The sequence below is a fragment of the Apium graveolens genome, unplaced genomic scaffold, assembly GCF_009905375.1.
Source record: "Apium graveolens cultivar Ventura unplaced genomic scaffold, ASM990537v1 ctg8385, whole genome shotgun sequence".
In the NCBI taxonomy this organism is placed as follows: domain Eukaryota; kingdom Viridiplantae; phylum Streptophyta; class Magnoliopsida; order Apiales; family Apiaceae; genus Apium; species Apium graveolens.
This window is the reverse complement of record NW_027421137.1, coordinates 24,226-40,465: the sequence shown is the minus strand read 5'-3', so window position 1 is coordinate 40,465 and position 16,240 is coordinate 24,226. Positions and strand designations below refer to the sequence as shown.

The 16,240-nt window shown below is 34.7% G+C and overlaps 3 protein-coding genes across 3 annotated transcripts; 1 reads left to right on the top strand and 2 right to left on the bottom strand.

Moving 5' to 3' along the window:
- Positions 1-604: 604 nt before the first annotated feature.
- On the top strand, positions 605-3,239 carry LOC141704895 (nuclear pore complex protein NUP62-like). The gene is made up of 4 exons (XM_074508048.1): positions 605-760; positions 1,391-1,478; positions 1,559-1,657; positions 3,128-3,239. The coding sequence occupies exons 1-4, from the start codon at positions 678-680 to the stop codon at positions 3,218-3,220; spliced, it is 363 nt and encodes a 120-aa protein (XP_074364149.1). The 5' UTR covers positions 605-677; the 3' UTR covers positions 3,221-3,239.
- A 4,612-nt stretch (positions 3,240-7,851) lies between these two features.
- Positions 7,852-10,659, bottom strand: LOC141704896 (uncharacterized). The gene is made up of 4 exons (XM_074508049.1): positions 10,416-10,659; positions 8,628-8,778; positions 8,401-8,494; positions 7,852-8,334 (listed from the first exon to the last, which is right to left on the bottom strand). The coding sequence occupies exons 1-4, from the start codon at positions 10,523-10,525 to the stop codon at positions 8,072-8,074; spliced, it is 618 nt and encodes a 205-aa protein (XP_074364150.1). The 5' UTR covers positions 10,526-10,659; the 3' UTR covers positions 7,852-8,071.
- A 3,472-nt stretch (positions 10,660-14,131) lies between these two features.
- LOC141704894 (secreted RxLR effector protein 161-like) lies at positions 14,132-14,599 on the bottom strand. The gene has a single exon (XM_074508047.1). The coding sequence runs from the start codon at positions 14,597-14,599 to the stop codon at positions 14,132-14,134; it is 468 nt and encodes a 155-aa protein (XP_074364148.1).
- Positions 14,600-16,240: the final 1,641 nt, after the last annotated feature.

Here is a 16,240-nt window from a genome sequence, read left to right as displayed (position 1 = left end):
TATCTGTGAGTTAAGAACTACATGTTGCCATAAAAACGCACAAACACACACCTGTAGTTCTGCATTTGTGCATTTCCATTTATTTACGAGTAGAAAAAGTTTGAATATTTTTTACACTATCTTGTAACTAAATTGGAGATGTCACCAGTTGCGTAGCATCAAAGTACAGTGGCATAATCTGTAAAGCGGTTTGACATTGGTGTTTCTTGCTGAACAACTTCATTACTGTGTCTAGCGCTCTGTTGTTGGTGCTAACCTTTGGGATCTTTTTTTTTTCAAGATAGGTTTAAATTATGAATAGTAAGGGAAATCATAATTTGCGGAAAGTTTTCTCAAAAGAGATTGACGGTTACTAACAATTCAAACCTATATGTCAGTTTTCCTTTTCAACTACATAATTTGATTATGTAAGCATGCTGAAGGCATACATATTAAATCGAAAATACCATTCATATAATGAGATTGTGTTTCACATTGCTGCTTCTGCAAAATGTCAATCTACTGGTATTTTGTGACAATTTATTTTGAAATTAACTTAATACTGTATGAATGAGGACTTCTGAAAGATAATGCTTTAGTTTTAAAATTGTTATGAAGATGTCCATATTGTGCATGAAACGCATGTTAAATATTCTGTTCTTTTTCTATGCTTTCAGGTTGACAAGGCGTTGCAAAGTATGGAAGATGAAGCTGAACGTATATACAAAGATGAGCGCGCACTCCTTCTTGACGATGAAGCTGCATCTACAAGAGATGCAATGTGAGTACAAAGTTTCTATTGATATTTTGATTGATATGTTTATGTTGCTTACTTTGAGTTTCTGAAGTTGCTAATCAGTTGTATCCTGTTTCCTTTAAAGCTCTTGTTATTATTTTAATCAAATTGTAGTACGATATTTTACTTGGTCACAAGTGTGATGACGGATAACATACATATGCTTGCTGTATTCAGTTACAGTGTCACCTATGAAAGTCCTAATGATAAGTTCCTGAGTGTTGATAAGAAATTATTAATAGATCTTGGTTTCCCTGAAATGCTACTGTTTTTTTGCTGAAGGGCAGTTTTCTGTTGGTTAGCTTTTCATTTGCACATGTTCGTCACATAATTTTGTAGTATTCGTGGTGCAAAGAATGTGCAAGAAAAACTGTAGAAATTTTACCTCACTAAGTAGTCGTGTTTTTATTTGGCCTTGTCTCAACTCAATATATCAAAGTAGCAAATGCTTTTTATTATACTGATGTGCAAATAAATGTCTTAGTTGTGGTTTGTATGTGTTTGCCTCATCATGTGCTAATTTGCGGAATCTATAGATAAATGATTAAGCTGAGTGTCTGAGCTAGTTATCTTCTAGAGTAAGCATTGAATAGTTTTGGGCGATGTGATTTGCAGGTATGAGCAGGCTGAATTTATAGAACGAGAACTAGAACATATGACAGAGCAAATTAAGTCAGTTATTCAGGCGGTTAATGCCAACCAGGTTGGTGCTTTTTTCTTTTTTGTAATTTACTGCCCAAAATATACATCTATAAAGTAACTTGCCTTATTTGTTTTACTTAGGCCGGTGAACTTGAGGCAACTGACGGGATGACTCCACTAGATGTTGTTGTGCGAATCTTAAACAATCAATTAAGTTCTTTGATGTGGATTGATGAAAAGGTTAAGTTCTTTTTCATAAATTTTAAGCTTTGCTGCTGTTTGGTAGTAATTGAAGACATTTCATATGCTTTAGGTGCAAAAAGTACTTTAGATATATAACTGCCATGTTACATGTGGGCTGTGGCCTATAGGCTATAGATTTTACTGTGCTGATCCTGCTTCTTGCACTACTCCTCTACCAACTATTTTTTGAATAAGCTTTGATTAGAGACATTTCTGTTTTAGAATCAATTGTCAAGAGCACATGCAAGTGCTCCTGTGTGCAGTATGTGGTATGTGATGTGCAGTTTAAAAATTGCCTGTTACATCTTGTCTGTTAATGTGTAGTGGATATGAAAGAGTAGGGAGATAAGATAACAGACCTTATTGACTTGAACCCCGAATATACGGAATAAAGGAAAAGATTGCGACTTCTAAGTGAAAGTCGCCTCTGATCAAATTTCCTGCTTCAGTCGTGAGTTCCGGATATTTTTCGTCCCTTTACTGGTTGCTTTCAGTGTTATTTCGTCTATTTTTTTACAAGTATTTTCTTCTAACAAGGTGATGATAATCTGATATCTAGTTTGTTCTATATTATTTACTTGTAGAGTTTGTACTAACTATGGGCATGTTTGGGGATTCTAATAAGCCAACTTATTGGCTTATAAGTCCGCAACAACTTATCGACGAGTGTTTGTCGACCCAACTTATAAGTTAAATTTACAACTTATAAGCTGATAAGTTGAATGTTAGCAGTGACGTACTTTTTTCCAACTTATTTGTATTTTTTCACTTTTTTTTTAAATTTTGAGTTTAAAATAAAATTTTAAAATATTTTTTTAATTTAAAATTCATGAATTAAGATAATTGTATTTAATAATTATTTATTTTAATCCATTTAAGTAAAAAAAATCTGACTTATAAGTAAATTTATCCAAACACTTATAAAATTTACAAGTATTTATCAACTTATCACTTATTTAACACTTATTCATTTTAAGTCATAAGTTATCTATTTTAAGGTTTCCCAAACGGCCACTATATCCTTTATTCCTGAACTTATTGTTGTACTGATAAACTGATAATATAAATTTTTAAGTACTTTAGTAAACAAGTTATAGACATAGTTATATACTCAAATTAAGTCGCCATTTAGTTTTTATCATCAGTTCATTTAAATATGACACTTTGTACTTTTCATGAGCAGTTTATCTTAATATTTAATGAACCAACTATATTTCATTACAAAGCAACTATGCCAATTATTTCTAAACAATGCCAACTAATCATTCTTGTAATTATATCTGTGACTGTATGATGTGAAAATATATATCCGGAGTGCTTGTAATACTGCTGTTCTCTTTTATGATGTGTCTGCTGTGCATAAGTTTGTGCTACATGATGAGGCCTTTGTGCTTTGATTTGTGTTGTGTTAAACAGTTAAAGAATGTCAAAACTCTGTTGCTGAACTTCACAAAATTTACTTTTCAGGCCGAAGAGTTTTCTTCACAGATACAGAAGCTTGCCAGCCAAGGTTCTTCCGCAGATCGTGAATTAGTGGGCCAAAAATATTGGTTGTCTTGACTGCTGATGTTCTATAGGTTGAACACTGATCTTACTGGCAGCAGAAGCAAAATAGAATTATTGACCACAAACCAGAACTGTGGCATGGAGTTTGCCGTTTTGACTTTATAATTTGATACTAACATTGGTGCATTTTAATCGTCTATGAGATGCTAAACATTTTCGAATGAACAAGGAGAGTTTTTTAAGCCTCTTAGGCGATGTCACAAATTTTCTTCATGCACTGTTGTGATGCTAGTTCGCAAGCAGCAGACACTGAATTAACTTGTTTGCATATGTTAAATCTTTGTTATGATTTATTATATTCCTATTCAATTGTTGTCTCTAGTTGAGTACAATCTAGCTCAACGCAGATTAGACCTGAAGGCTGAAAGTGATCAACAGCTCAAAATTATAGAGCCTGAGAAGTGATTTTGAGTACTTTGCAGTTTCCATCATGAAATAGTCCAAGCTTTCACTTTAACATTATGAACACATGCATATACTTAAATAGATATAAATAACCCCTCAGGATAGGTAAATAAGACCCTCTTTTCGAACTTTATTATGTGCGTTACACAAGCTGGAGTTGAGGATTGAGCATTGCTGCAAAAAGTTATGATCATGTAACCGGAGTCGCCTCGCGGCCTCTAGTGACCACAACAATGATAAGGATCACTACTGAGAGGAGAAACAGAGATTCAATTGTTCCGTTAAAACTTTTGATAACTTCTGAACTGGTATTTCCCCAACTCAGTTTTCTGAAATGTTTCACCCATTAGCATTCCGAATTTGGCCATCATATCACCAAAGATCGACATTGCCCTCCTTAAAATCCACTTTAGAATGAGGGCTGCCCAGTCTGATTCTTCACCAGATATTCGAGCTGCTATGCCTGCATACATTAATCCGTTTATGGTAATGTAAAGAAAGATGGCAATTTCTGGATCATTACTTTTGAGTATACCTTTTATCAGTGCGTCCCACACTGCTTTATCCGATGATATCGATACCACTATTCCTACAAAAGTGAAGAAGAAACACTACTTCAGGTATACCCGTTATATCTTCAAGCAATGCATTTTCTTTTGACAGCTTTCAAATATTGTATCATTTCTTGGAACATGAGAAAAGTTTGAAACAATATTTCGTACCTTAACTGAGGAATCTGTTTTCAACAAGTCATAGGCCCTCTTGAACTCGTCGATATCCTGGGAACTGAGTGACTCGTGAATCATTTAGCATTTGAATTAGGCGGTTGCGTTTGGATGATGATTGAGGCGAGCTACCACCAGTTCCATCCATAAAACTGTAGAAGGGTGCAAAAGGGTGGCTATGTTTGATAAATTGAAAGAATCAAGAATCTCTTAAACATGATTAATAGACCCGAGCCACGATTTATCATAACTTTTTTAAATTAATTTACTTATCAAACAACTCAAAAAAAAAACTCTGAAGGATCAATAACTTTGTGTTGCTGTTCCAAAACTGATTCAAAGAGAGAACCAAACAACAATAAAGCACAACTATATTGCCACTTCCCTTATGCATGCCAGGTATAGCAGAGAAGTAACTAGTTTAATTTAACCTTTCAACTCGGACATGGCGTCTCGGACTTCATCTGTTGAAGGAACAGATCTAAAAAAAATAAAAATATAATAATTATAGAACCCCGTAAAATTGTAAGAATATAAATTCGGTCCAAAAAAATGTTATATTGTTTTTTGGTTGCATTTATTATAGTAACTTTTTAAATACAATTGTAACATAAAATAATCATGTACGATATAAATATAATATATTAATTGTGGTTACATTTGAGATTGATTTTGATTCGTGTTTTTGCAGAACAATCCAGAAGATTATATTTATAAAAAACTTTAAGAAAAAAATTGTGTTTTTACAAAATATCATATATATTTTTTAAAAAAATTCATGTTAATAGAAAAATCTAGTTTTTTTATGTCGTAGGGAACCTGCACCCCACGGTCTCACGCAATAGCGTGCAAATCACGTGAATTAAGATAACCCGCATTTAAGCGGCAAACTCTGATTTAGAAATATAATAATAAATTCTCCTCCCGTGGTTTCAAAACTCCCTCCCGTGGTTTCAAACCTGTGATCGAGAGGCCTTCTTTTAACATGTGAAAAATCTAGTTTTTCGGTTATACTTTTGAAGAGATATCCCATTAAAATTATGAGTATGGCCTTTAGTCACAACTCATATTTGATATTTTATTTGATTACTGGGGGATCATTTGGTTCACGAAATGGTATGCGTTTTAAATCAGAAATAGAGTTAATTTGGAATTTGATATGCGTCTCGTTAAGCATTGTCTGCTGGACAACGGATGTCAAACATTTATAATCAACAAGATTGTTTTGAACCTCATGGATGAATTACACTTGTTTTTCTGTTGCACTGTTCCTTAATTTGATTAGTTTGTTAATACGAATCCGTATGCTGCTACCAAGTTCTGCTAGCTGTTAACTATGTCTTGGATCATGAGAAAAAATAACAAATTTACAACGATTTATCATACCTGAACTGTGGGAATCTGTTTCCGACAATGATAAAGCTCCTGAAGTCGTCGATATCCAAGGACAGAGTAATTCATGGATCATCGTTTAGCGTTTGAATTAACCTGTTGGATTCTGATGATTGCGGTAAAGTACCAACATTCGTAATCCAGAATACTTCTCTTTACAGATCCAGATGCTTGCCAGCCAATTTTCTGCTACATTTTGCGAGTTGAGGGTACCAACATTCGAATGCTGGTAAAGTAGCAGCATTCGTAATCCAGAATACTTCTCTTTGTTAAATATATGATCCAATTGGGGCATTCCTCTAACACCTTAAGGTTTAGATGAGCTGGTTACTCAACATGGTATCAGACCTTAGGCTGGCGGGAGAACTAAGATTCGATTCACAGTCACCCCCAACATTTCTCACAATTTTTGAGGGACACGAAAGACAAATTAATGCTCCAAAGATGAGCGTCCGTGATCCACTCTTCGACACCAAAATGGGCTCTCGAGTGAGGGGGAATGTTAGAATAATAGAGTAAATTACAGGGGTGTGGCTAACGTATACACTCATTTTCAAAATATTAGCCAGATTTATAAATTTATAAAAAGGTGGCTGAATTTCTTTCCAGCCTTTAAAAACGTGTCTCCCGTCAAATATAGTCTAACAGCTCTAACGGAGCAAAGGGTATTTTCGGATTTTTATATTTATAATCATTATATTCTTTATCCATTAAATTATCATCATTTTCTTCACTTTTTTAATCCTTTTTTTTCATCAACCGGTCCTCACTTCAATTTTAATCATCTTCTTCTTTAATTATATTTGCGTACACGATAGCCGCTACGGTGATGGCTTCGCCCTCCTTCTTCCTGCTTTCCTTCCTGCCATGAACACACAACGCTCACACACACCCACTTAACACACTCACCCTTGTCTGCAATCTCTCGTACCACATCTCTCAATCCCACTCGTTTTCCGATCAACACATACAATATAAACACAACATCATCATTTTGTCTATTCCGTCTCCGATCATTAAAACCCACAAACCCTCCCCAGTTCAAAAATAACAAAAATCAACACCTACCACCACCTTATTTTCCCCCTCCCTTTCTCTATCTCCATCACCTACCACCACCGCCGTTGCCACGCGGCCGGTGGTGGCCTCCACCGAGACCCCCAAATTCTCCAGTTAACATATACATCGTAAACCCCCAAATTTCCGATCAAATCCATACACAAACCTCCAAAATTCCGATCAAATTCATTTCCGATCACATTCAGTGTATGTATAGTTTGTATGTATTATTGTTGTTGTTTAGAGTTTAGTCATGGATGCAATTAATATGTTTGAATTTCTCGAAAAAGATATGGGTCGGGCATGGTTGACGATGTTTAGGGTTTTGACTTCGGCGAGAAATGGAGAGGAGAGGAGCGCGGCGACGATTAGGAAGAGGAAGAGAGAGAGATCAGGGGTGAGATTATAAATGAGGTTGGAGTTGGAGATTTGGGGGGTTGAAGTTGGGGACAGGGACGGGGCAACAGTGCAGGAATTATTATATCCTTTTCATTTATTTATATTTCTTAAACACTGATGTATTTTTACTTTTATATCCCTGTAATTTACGTTTTTTAATTGAGTTAACGGTGCAAATTTCACGGTCTTGACGGTAGGCACGTCTTTGAAAGGCGAAAATGAAATTCAATCACCATTTTGAGAATTGAAAATCCGGCCAATATTTTGAAAATGAGTGTAAACGTTAGCCACACGTTATTTACTCTAGAATAATATAAGATCCTGAAAAGGGTCATTCTCTGACACGTTAAGGTTAAGGTTTTAGATGCACTGGTTACTTAACATGGTATCAGAGTTAACCTGGCGGGAGGACTAAGGTCGCTATCCAATGGACTGAGCAATTCATAGATCATCGTTTAACGTTTGATGTAGCCAGTTGCATTCTGGTGATTGTGGTGAACTACCAGCATTCCTAATCCAGAATACTTCACTTTACAAATCCGAATGCTTCCCAGCCAACGTTCTACCAAATTTCGCGAATTTAGGTGCTTAAATTACAGGTCTTTTCTCACAGAAGCAAAATAGAATCATTTACCACAGTCCACGGAGCAAAATATCTGTGACAGAATTTTAATACTAATCATCCAACCCCTTAATTTTTTTCCAACAGCATATATACATGCTTATTACACATTATCAGTCACATAGTTGGAATAAGATTTGAAAATCAACTAACTGGTGACCATAATGGTGACTCAGTTTTTTTTACATATTTTATAATATGCGTTACACGCGCAGGATTAGACATTGTTGTGAAATGGTACAGTCACTTTTCGGGGGTCTCCTCTTGGCTTCTAGTGACGACGACAATTATAAGAATCACTACTGAGAGTAGAAATAACATTTCAAGTCTTCCGTCAAAATTCTTTACAACTTTTGAACTGAGATTGCCTACCTTTACCTTCTGAACTGTTTCACCGATTAGAAGTCCCAATTTCTCCATGATTTCAGCAAATATTGACTTTGTTATTTTCAAGAGCCACCTTAGAGTGGTAGCTGCCCAGTCTAGTTCTTCATCAGAAATTCGAGCTGCATACAGTAATATGTTTATGTTATGTAATTATATCAACCATTGGCTTACTATCATGAGCATACCTTGTTTCAGAAAGCCTCTCAGATCCCGCACTGCCCTGTTGCTCAAAACAGCGTTCCACACTGCTTTATCTGATGATATCGACATAAGTACATTCTACAAAAAGGAGAAGGAAGAGTGAGTCCTAATTCAAGTGCATATTGTACTGAAAGCCTCGCATTTTATTTCTACTCATATCAGTTACTGTGTTATGTCATTGATCATGAGAAAAGTTAACGGCGTATCATACCCAAACTTTGGAATCTGTTCTCATCAGATGATAAGCCTCTTTAACTCGTCGATACACTGAGGACTGAGTGATTTCGTCATTGTTTAGCATTTGAATCAGCCGGTTGTGTTCTGAAGATGGTGGAGAACTACCAGCATCCCCATCCAAGAAACTGTGTAGAGTGCAAAAGAATCAAGTTCTTGTTTGTTCTTTTTTGTATTTTATTGATTCCTCAAGAGAACAAGTAGGATAATAAAGTTCTATATAGCTTCTTAAATATACACTGTATAATCTTGATATCAGTACTTAAATCATAGTTTCTGGGATCTCTTAATATGAACAGCACAATCACTACTGTTTGTGTGACCTGCTTAACTCCTTTCAGTTTCAGTTTTCCCAGGAAGAATGTAATGTGTCAGCTAGGCCCCTAATCTTCCTAGACCTAGGTCGAACTCATCGTTCACTACATAGATTACCCGCGAATTTAATCATTTTCGCTCCCAGGTCTCATCCGAACTAGATGATGTATTTAAGCCTAAAATATAATAGACCCTCAGTGAAAGACACACTAGTCACTACTAAAACCAATTGTGAGTCTTCCCTTAAGACTGAGCTGAACTATCTGCCAAATATAAGCATTGCATAAGAATATTCTTAGTCGAGTGTGTTATTCCTGCCAAATGTGATAAGGAGTTTTGTACATTCAATGTACTCTAGCTAGAGATGGTGTTATTTCTGTTGTTGGTAGCTAATTGCATTCTCTTGCAGTTACTTTCTCCTAGCTTGTTTATTTGTTTCAGTTCAGTGTATCATATAACTGTATCAACATTAGCTTCCTTCATTCTAATCAAGTTAGCAAGCATTATAGCCATTATCCAGGTGAGAATAATATCGATTGCAGGCGAAGTGACCATTGACCAATAGAACCTGGATCCTAACAAGTTTCGAAAATGTTCAGTCAATAAAGAACCTGGATTACAACTTCTAGTTTCCTATTATTAACCTCAAAATGATGAGCAGGTGCCTCGCTCTAACACCTAGGAGTTGTCGAGGCATTAACCGCAACTTGTCAATTTATTTGGCTGACCCTTGGCCTTTAGACATACTCCCTCCGTCCCAAATTAAATTTCCTACTTAACTCTTACCGTAGCCAATATCACCCAAATTTGACTGAAAATTACAAACTATTCTTTTACAATCTTGAAAACCTGAAATATACATTTTAAAGCAGATTTCATATACTTTTAAAAGACATATTATATATAATTTTTTTCAAAGTATATAATAAATTTGGGTCAAATTTCGATCAATTTGACTGTAAAAAAAAATCGAACATGACAGTTAATTTGGGACGAAACAGTATTTCTTTATCCATTTTAACAGGAGGGGAGACACCTATCAAACCAAGAACTATATATTTTTGATCTTGTAGTCACAAAGACACACTAATAGCTATATATATCCTATAGTTCAGTTGTAAGTAACTAGTTAAAAAGCAGTTTAGACTGAGACTGAGAATCCTATCTAAGTCAATGAGGATATATAGATCTTAGTCAATGCATGTCTTCTGTATCCAACTACATAAGTAACAACTGTTAAAATATGCCTTTAATCGGTAAATGTCCCGAATGTGTAACATGTATTCTCAAGATCAATAAAACTTTTTTTTCAGTTCATTTTATGTGTTTTCTCTATACGTTTATTATCTTTCTTGCTTCCGTTATAACAACCACCATACACAAAGTAGTAAAACATAAATACTTTAGCCCTAAACTTAACAAGACATAACATGTAAAACATGGAAGGTACCTTTGAAGTTCAGAAATGGCTTTTTCAACTTCAGTTCTTGAAGGAACAGTTGCAAAAACAGTGTCCTGATCAATCATAGCTGCTGGTTTGCCTTTATTTCCAGAACCCATTTTAACACTTAACTTGAATTATCAGTAAAAGAGGGAGAGAGATTAAAGAGTGAAAAAGATGCAAGGAAGGAGATGATGAAACTGTGGTGATGGAGTTGATAAATTTAAAGGGCTTCACAGGGCCACCATTACTTATTCTAAGCTTGGTTGACTGGTTGTTGTCAGTGGATTAGTGGAACATCTTTTCAGTACTTATTCTGCATGTTCCCGTTAAAAAAAAATAAAGATAACTTTTGTTAGTTTATGAACTTTTTTTAATTAGAAGTTAAATATGGAAAATTTATTTGAAAATATTTTTTTCTTGTAAATGAATTTTAAAAAAAAAGAGTACTAATGGGGCTTAGCAAAATATTGGAGGGGGACGGAGCTGGATGGAATCTGTTTTCTAAAAAACTGAAATCGAAAATAATCGGTAAATATATTTTGTAGTCGGATAATTGATAATTAATCGAAATACTGATTAGATTTTGGATAAATTAAAAAAATGTAATAAAATTTAATTTATTAAATTTGATATATTAATTTTAAAAAATATGAAGTAAATTTTCGAATTCTAAAATCAAATCAGAATATTTTATAACCAATAATCAAATAATTAATCAATAAATAAAATTATTAGTTTTTAGAACATGGTGGAAGTAATAATTAGATACCATGATCAATATAATTCTCATTTTCAAAACATGGTGGAAATAATAATTCCCTCAATTGTACTACTTTCTTCTGAATCTTAGCCCCTAAGGAATATGGGTAAATTGGTCCTTTTTGGGGCGGCTTTTAACAAAGTTAATTAGCATTTCACCGGTAATATTTTACTTCCTACAGTAACAAGTAAATACTTTAATACGCCTGACCTAATTTTTGTTTTCCGTGTTCGTACTTTAAGATTCAAGGAGAGAAAGAGTCTACCTACATATTTAATGTCAAGGTACATCTCAATTTAAAAACAAATCAATTATTTAATATATTTATGTTGTATTAATATATTAGATTTAATAATATTAGAAGGGGCTACTAAATTTGAGAGGGAAAAAATGATAATCGAAGGGAGGTAGAGAGCATATATTAGAGTTGCTTGGTGCAAATTTTACATTCACCAAAGCCATGTATTTAGGGGTGTTCATGGGTCGGGTTGGCCGGGTTGGAGGCGTTTTTACGACCCGACCCAATTAAATCGGTTTGAAAATTTTCGACCCAACCCGTAAAATATAAAATCGTAACTCAATCCTACCCGTCGTACATCGGTTTGGGTCGGGTTGGGTTGGTTTGAACGGATTGAATGATTATATAAAAAAAAGTTTCAATACCATATATAATTGATAATTTCGAATAGTATAACTTACGATTATAGAACTATTCTTTAAATCTGATTATATTGAAATTTTAGTAATGTATATCATGTCGTAAATCATATACACATAAACGAAATGTAACAATAAATGAAAATAATTATATTGTATAATGTACAATTGCATATAATATATAAATTATATTTAAATTATCGAACGAGACTTAAGTTATATCAGGTTGGGTTGGGTTGGCCGAAAAAAACTTGAACCCGTACCCAACCCATTTAATGCGGTTTGAAATTTTTTTAACCCAACTATGGATCGGGTTTTTTTAAAACGGTTTAATCGGCCTAAAAGAGGGTTGGGTTGGGTCGGTTTGATCGGGTTGACGAACCCATGAACACCCCTACATGTATTTATAGCCAAGGTGAAAAAACAAAACATTCAATGCATTATCAAAATTTCTACTCCTAAGACTAATTTTACTATTTTACCATTGACTTAGAAATTACAATCAATTATAACACTCCCCTTTGATTGTCATTTAACATGGATCATAAATTGTCTCGTTAAAACCTTGTTCAAAGAAAAACCCAGTGGAATAAAAAATTTGACGAAGGAAAAAGAGTTCAATCCCCCCTTGGAAAAACTATTCATTCTCTGAATTTTGTTGTAACAAATCCCCGAGTCGACGCATTCCAGCGTTATGTCGTAATTTCCCAAATATTGAATTCGCTAATGATTTCGTGAATAAATCAGCAAGGTTGTCACATGACCGAATTTGTTGAACATCAATGTCACCATTCTTTTGAAGCTCATGAGTGTAGAAGAATTTTGGTGAAATGTGTTTCGTCCTGTCTCCTTTGATATATCCTTCTTTGAGTTGATCAATGCATGCAGTGTTGTCCTCAAACATGACAGTAGGACTTCTTGTGATGTTTTGTAATCCACATGATTCTTAAATATTCTTGATGATAGACCGCAACCAAACAATTCTCTATTGGATTCAATTCTACCAATACAGAGTACGCACACAAACACACAACAATATATTTGACGTGGAAAACCCACGTCCCAACTTGTATTATTAATCAAAACAATTATCAATAATACATCAATACATAACACCTCAATGGTGTCCCAAACTGATACTTGAGCCAACCAATGCTCAAGCATCTCCCACACGATACCTAAAACGACTACATCTCTTAAGCATACATCCGACTACATCTCTTAAGCATACATCAAAACAATAACATGACTATGTATATTTAGTCATCACAAACTTAGCTAACAAGACATATCTAATCTGATTACAATAATAATTGTCTACCCATACAATTATTACTCATTCCCATTATGATAATAATTGTCAACACATACAATTATTACTCAATCCTATTATGATAATAATTGTCAACAAATACAATTATTACCCAATCCAATTATGTCTTGTACACCAAGCCCATATCACATATTGGGTTTAACCCCAATAATCATCCCCTTCAACCCAATACTCCAGATCAGGTTGAATGGTAACCATCAAAATATCAATGTCCGTTCGCCGATGCCTCCCCTCAAACAAGAATCCATTCATCTCGTTGTTCCAACTTTTGAGAATCACTAAGGCCCGTTTAGTGACCTCCAATAACTCCAAACTACCGTTCTTCATCCTAACGACATATCCATCCACAAAATCATGTGCATCAACCACGAGTGCCTCTTTTCAGCATCACGAGTATCATCCAAAAATTTTCCCCTGGTTGATCAACCATCAAACCATCGAAACTATTGCAATGAACCTTGAACGTTCCTCCAACCCAATTCATCACGAACCTCGAACCTCAGCTCTTGATACCACTTGTTAGGAGGAAAAAACACACACATATTCGAGATTTAATTCTACCAATACAGAGTACGCACACAAACACACAACGATATATTTGACGTGAAAAACCCACGTCCCAACTTGTATTATTAATCAAAATAATTATTAATAATACATCAATACATAACACCTCAATGGTGTCCGAAACTGATATCTGAGCCAACCAATACTCAAGCATCTCCCGCACGATACCTAAGACGACTACATCTCTTAAGCATACATCAAAATAATAACATGACTATGTCTATATAGCCATCACAAACTTAGCCAACAAGACATACCTAATCTGATTACAATAATAATTATCTGCCCATACAATTATTACCCATTCCCATTATGATAATAATTGTCAACACATATAATTATTACTCAATCCCATTATAATAATAATTGTCAACAAATACAATTATTACCCAATCCAATTATGTCTTATACACCAAGCCCATATCTCATATTGGGTTTAACCCCAATAGTTTGCTTCGTGGATTTTCTGGAAATGGCTGCACCGCAATATGTAAATACATATCCAGTTTGTGATTTGCCAAAATGAGGATCTGACAAATATCCAGCGTCTGCATATCCGATCAACTGAGATGTTGAGTTTTTCGGGAAGAATAATCCAAAGTTTGTTGTTCCACGAAGATAACAGAATATATGTTTGATCTCATTCCAATGTCTGTCCATCGGATCAGAGCTAAATCTAGCCAATAAATTCATAGCAAATATAATATATGGCCTTGTATTATTTGCAAGATACATAAGTGCACCAATTGCACCTAGATATGGGATTTCAAGATCAAGAACCTCTTCATCATCTTCTCGTGGTCGAAATGGATCTTTATCAGGCTCTAAAGATCTAATCACCATTGGAGTAGTCAATGGATGAGATTTATCCATGTAAAATCTGTTCAAAACCTTTTCTATATATGTAGATTGGTGGAGGAAAATTCCCGATGACAAGTGCTCGACTTGTATACCAAGGAAATATTTTGTCCTTCCAAGAGCTTTCATTTCAAACTTTGTCTTTAGGTATATGACAGCTTCATCAACCTCTGTAGCTATTCCTACAAGGTTTAAATCATCCACATTTACAGCAATAATCACAAAACCAGATTGTGATTTTTTGATAAAAACACATGAAGAAATTTGGTTACTAATATACCCATTCTTTTGTAAATAACGACTGAGTCTGTTATACCACATACGACCAGATTAATTTAGTCCATACAATGATCGTTGAAGTTTAATGGAGTATATATGACGAGATCTCTTGAACTCATCCATTTTTAACCCTTCTAGGATTTCCATAAAAATTTCACTATCAAGTGAACCATACAGGTATGTAGTAACGACGTCCATAAGACGTGTTTTCAATTTTTCTTTAGATGCCATACCTAATATAAAATGAAAATTAATTCCATCCATCACTGATGAGTATGTCTCTTGATAATCAATGTCAGGCCTGTGAGAAAACCCTTGTGCTACAAGTCGGACTTTATATCTCATAATTTTATTCTTTTCATTTCGTTTTCTTATGAATACCCATTTATTCCCAACAGGGTTCACACCAATTGGTGTTTGGACAACAGGTCCAAATACTTCTATTTTACGCAATGAATTTAATTATGTTTAAATTGCGTCTTTCCATTTTGGCCAGTCTTTTCTTCGACAGCATTCATCCACACTTTGTGGTTCAAGATCAGAATTTATATCGACATCCAATGTTGAGGAATACACAAATACATCATCAATTATGGCTTTACTTCGATCCCATAATTTCATATCATGCACATAATTTATTGAAATTTTTGATTGTTTAATCCCGTATCTTCAAGGACTGGAATCTCTTCAGGAGATAATACCACTTTAGGGGTATTTGCTTCTTCTGGAGCATGTGCCACTTCAGGGGTAATTTTCTTTATTTTTCTTTTTTTGTGGTGCAACATCTTTTGCACCGACCGGTCTACCACGCTTCAGGCGTGGCTTTGATTTTGTAACCAATTCTTTTGTATATGATTTTTTAATTGGTATATCTATTCTAGCTGGAGTATTTACTGCATGTATATGATATTTAGTTATATTTCTAGAATCATTAAATGCGCCAGGAATTTGGTTTGCGATATTTTGTATATCGATAATTCTTTTAACTTCAAGAACGCATTGACCGGTACGTGGATCTAGAAAATATAATCTTGATGTATTCCATGTTAGGTCAGGATTAACTTTATTTGAATGTTTATCTCCCCCTAAGGGAGGAAATATAAACTCGTCAAAATGATAATCTGCATATCTTGCGGTAAATAAATCTCCGGTTAGAGGCTCTAGATATCTAATTATAGACGTAGAATCAAAACCAACGTAGATACCTACTCTTCTTTGAGCTCCCATCTTTGATCTTTGTGATGGAGCAATCGGTACATACACAGCACTTCCGAAAAATTTTGAAGTGAGAAATATTAGGAACTTGACCAAGTACTAGTTGTAGCGGAGAATGTTGGTTGTAGGAAGTTGGCCTTGTTAGTGTTTGTGCCCTAGATA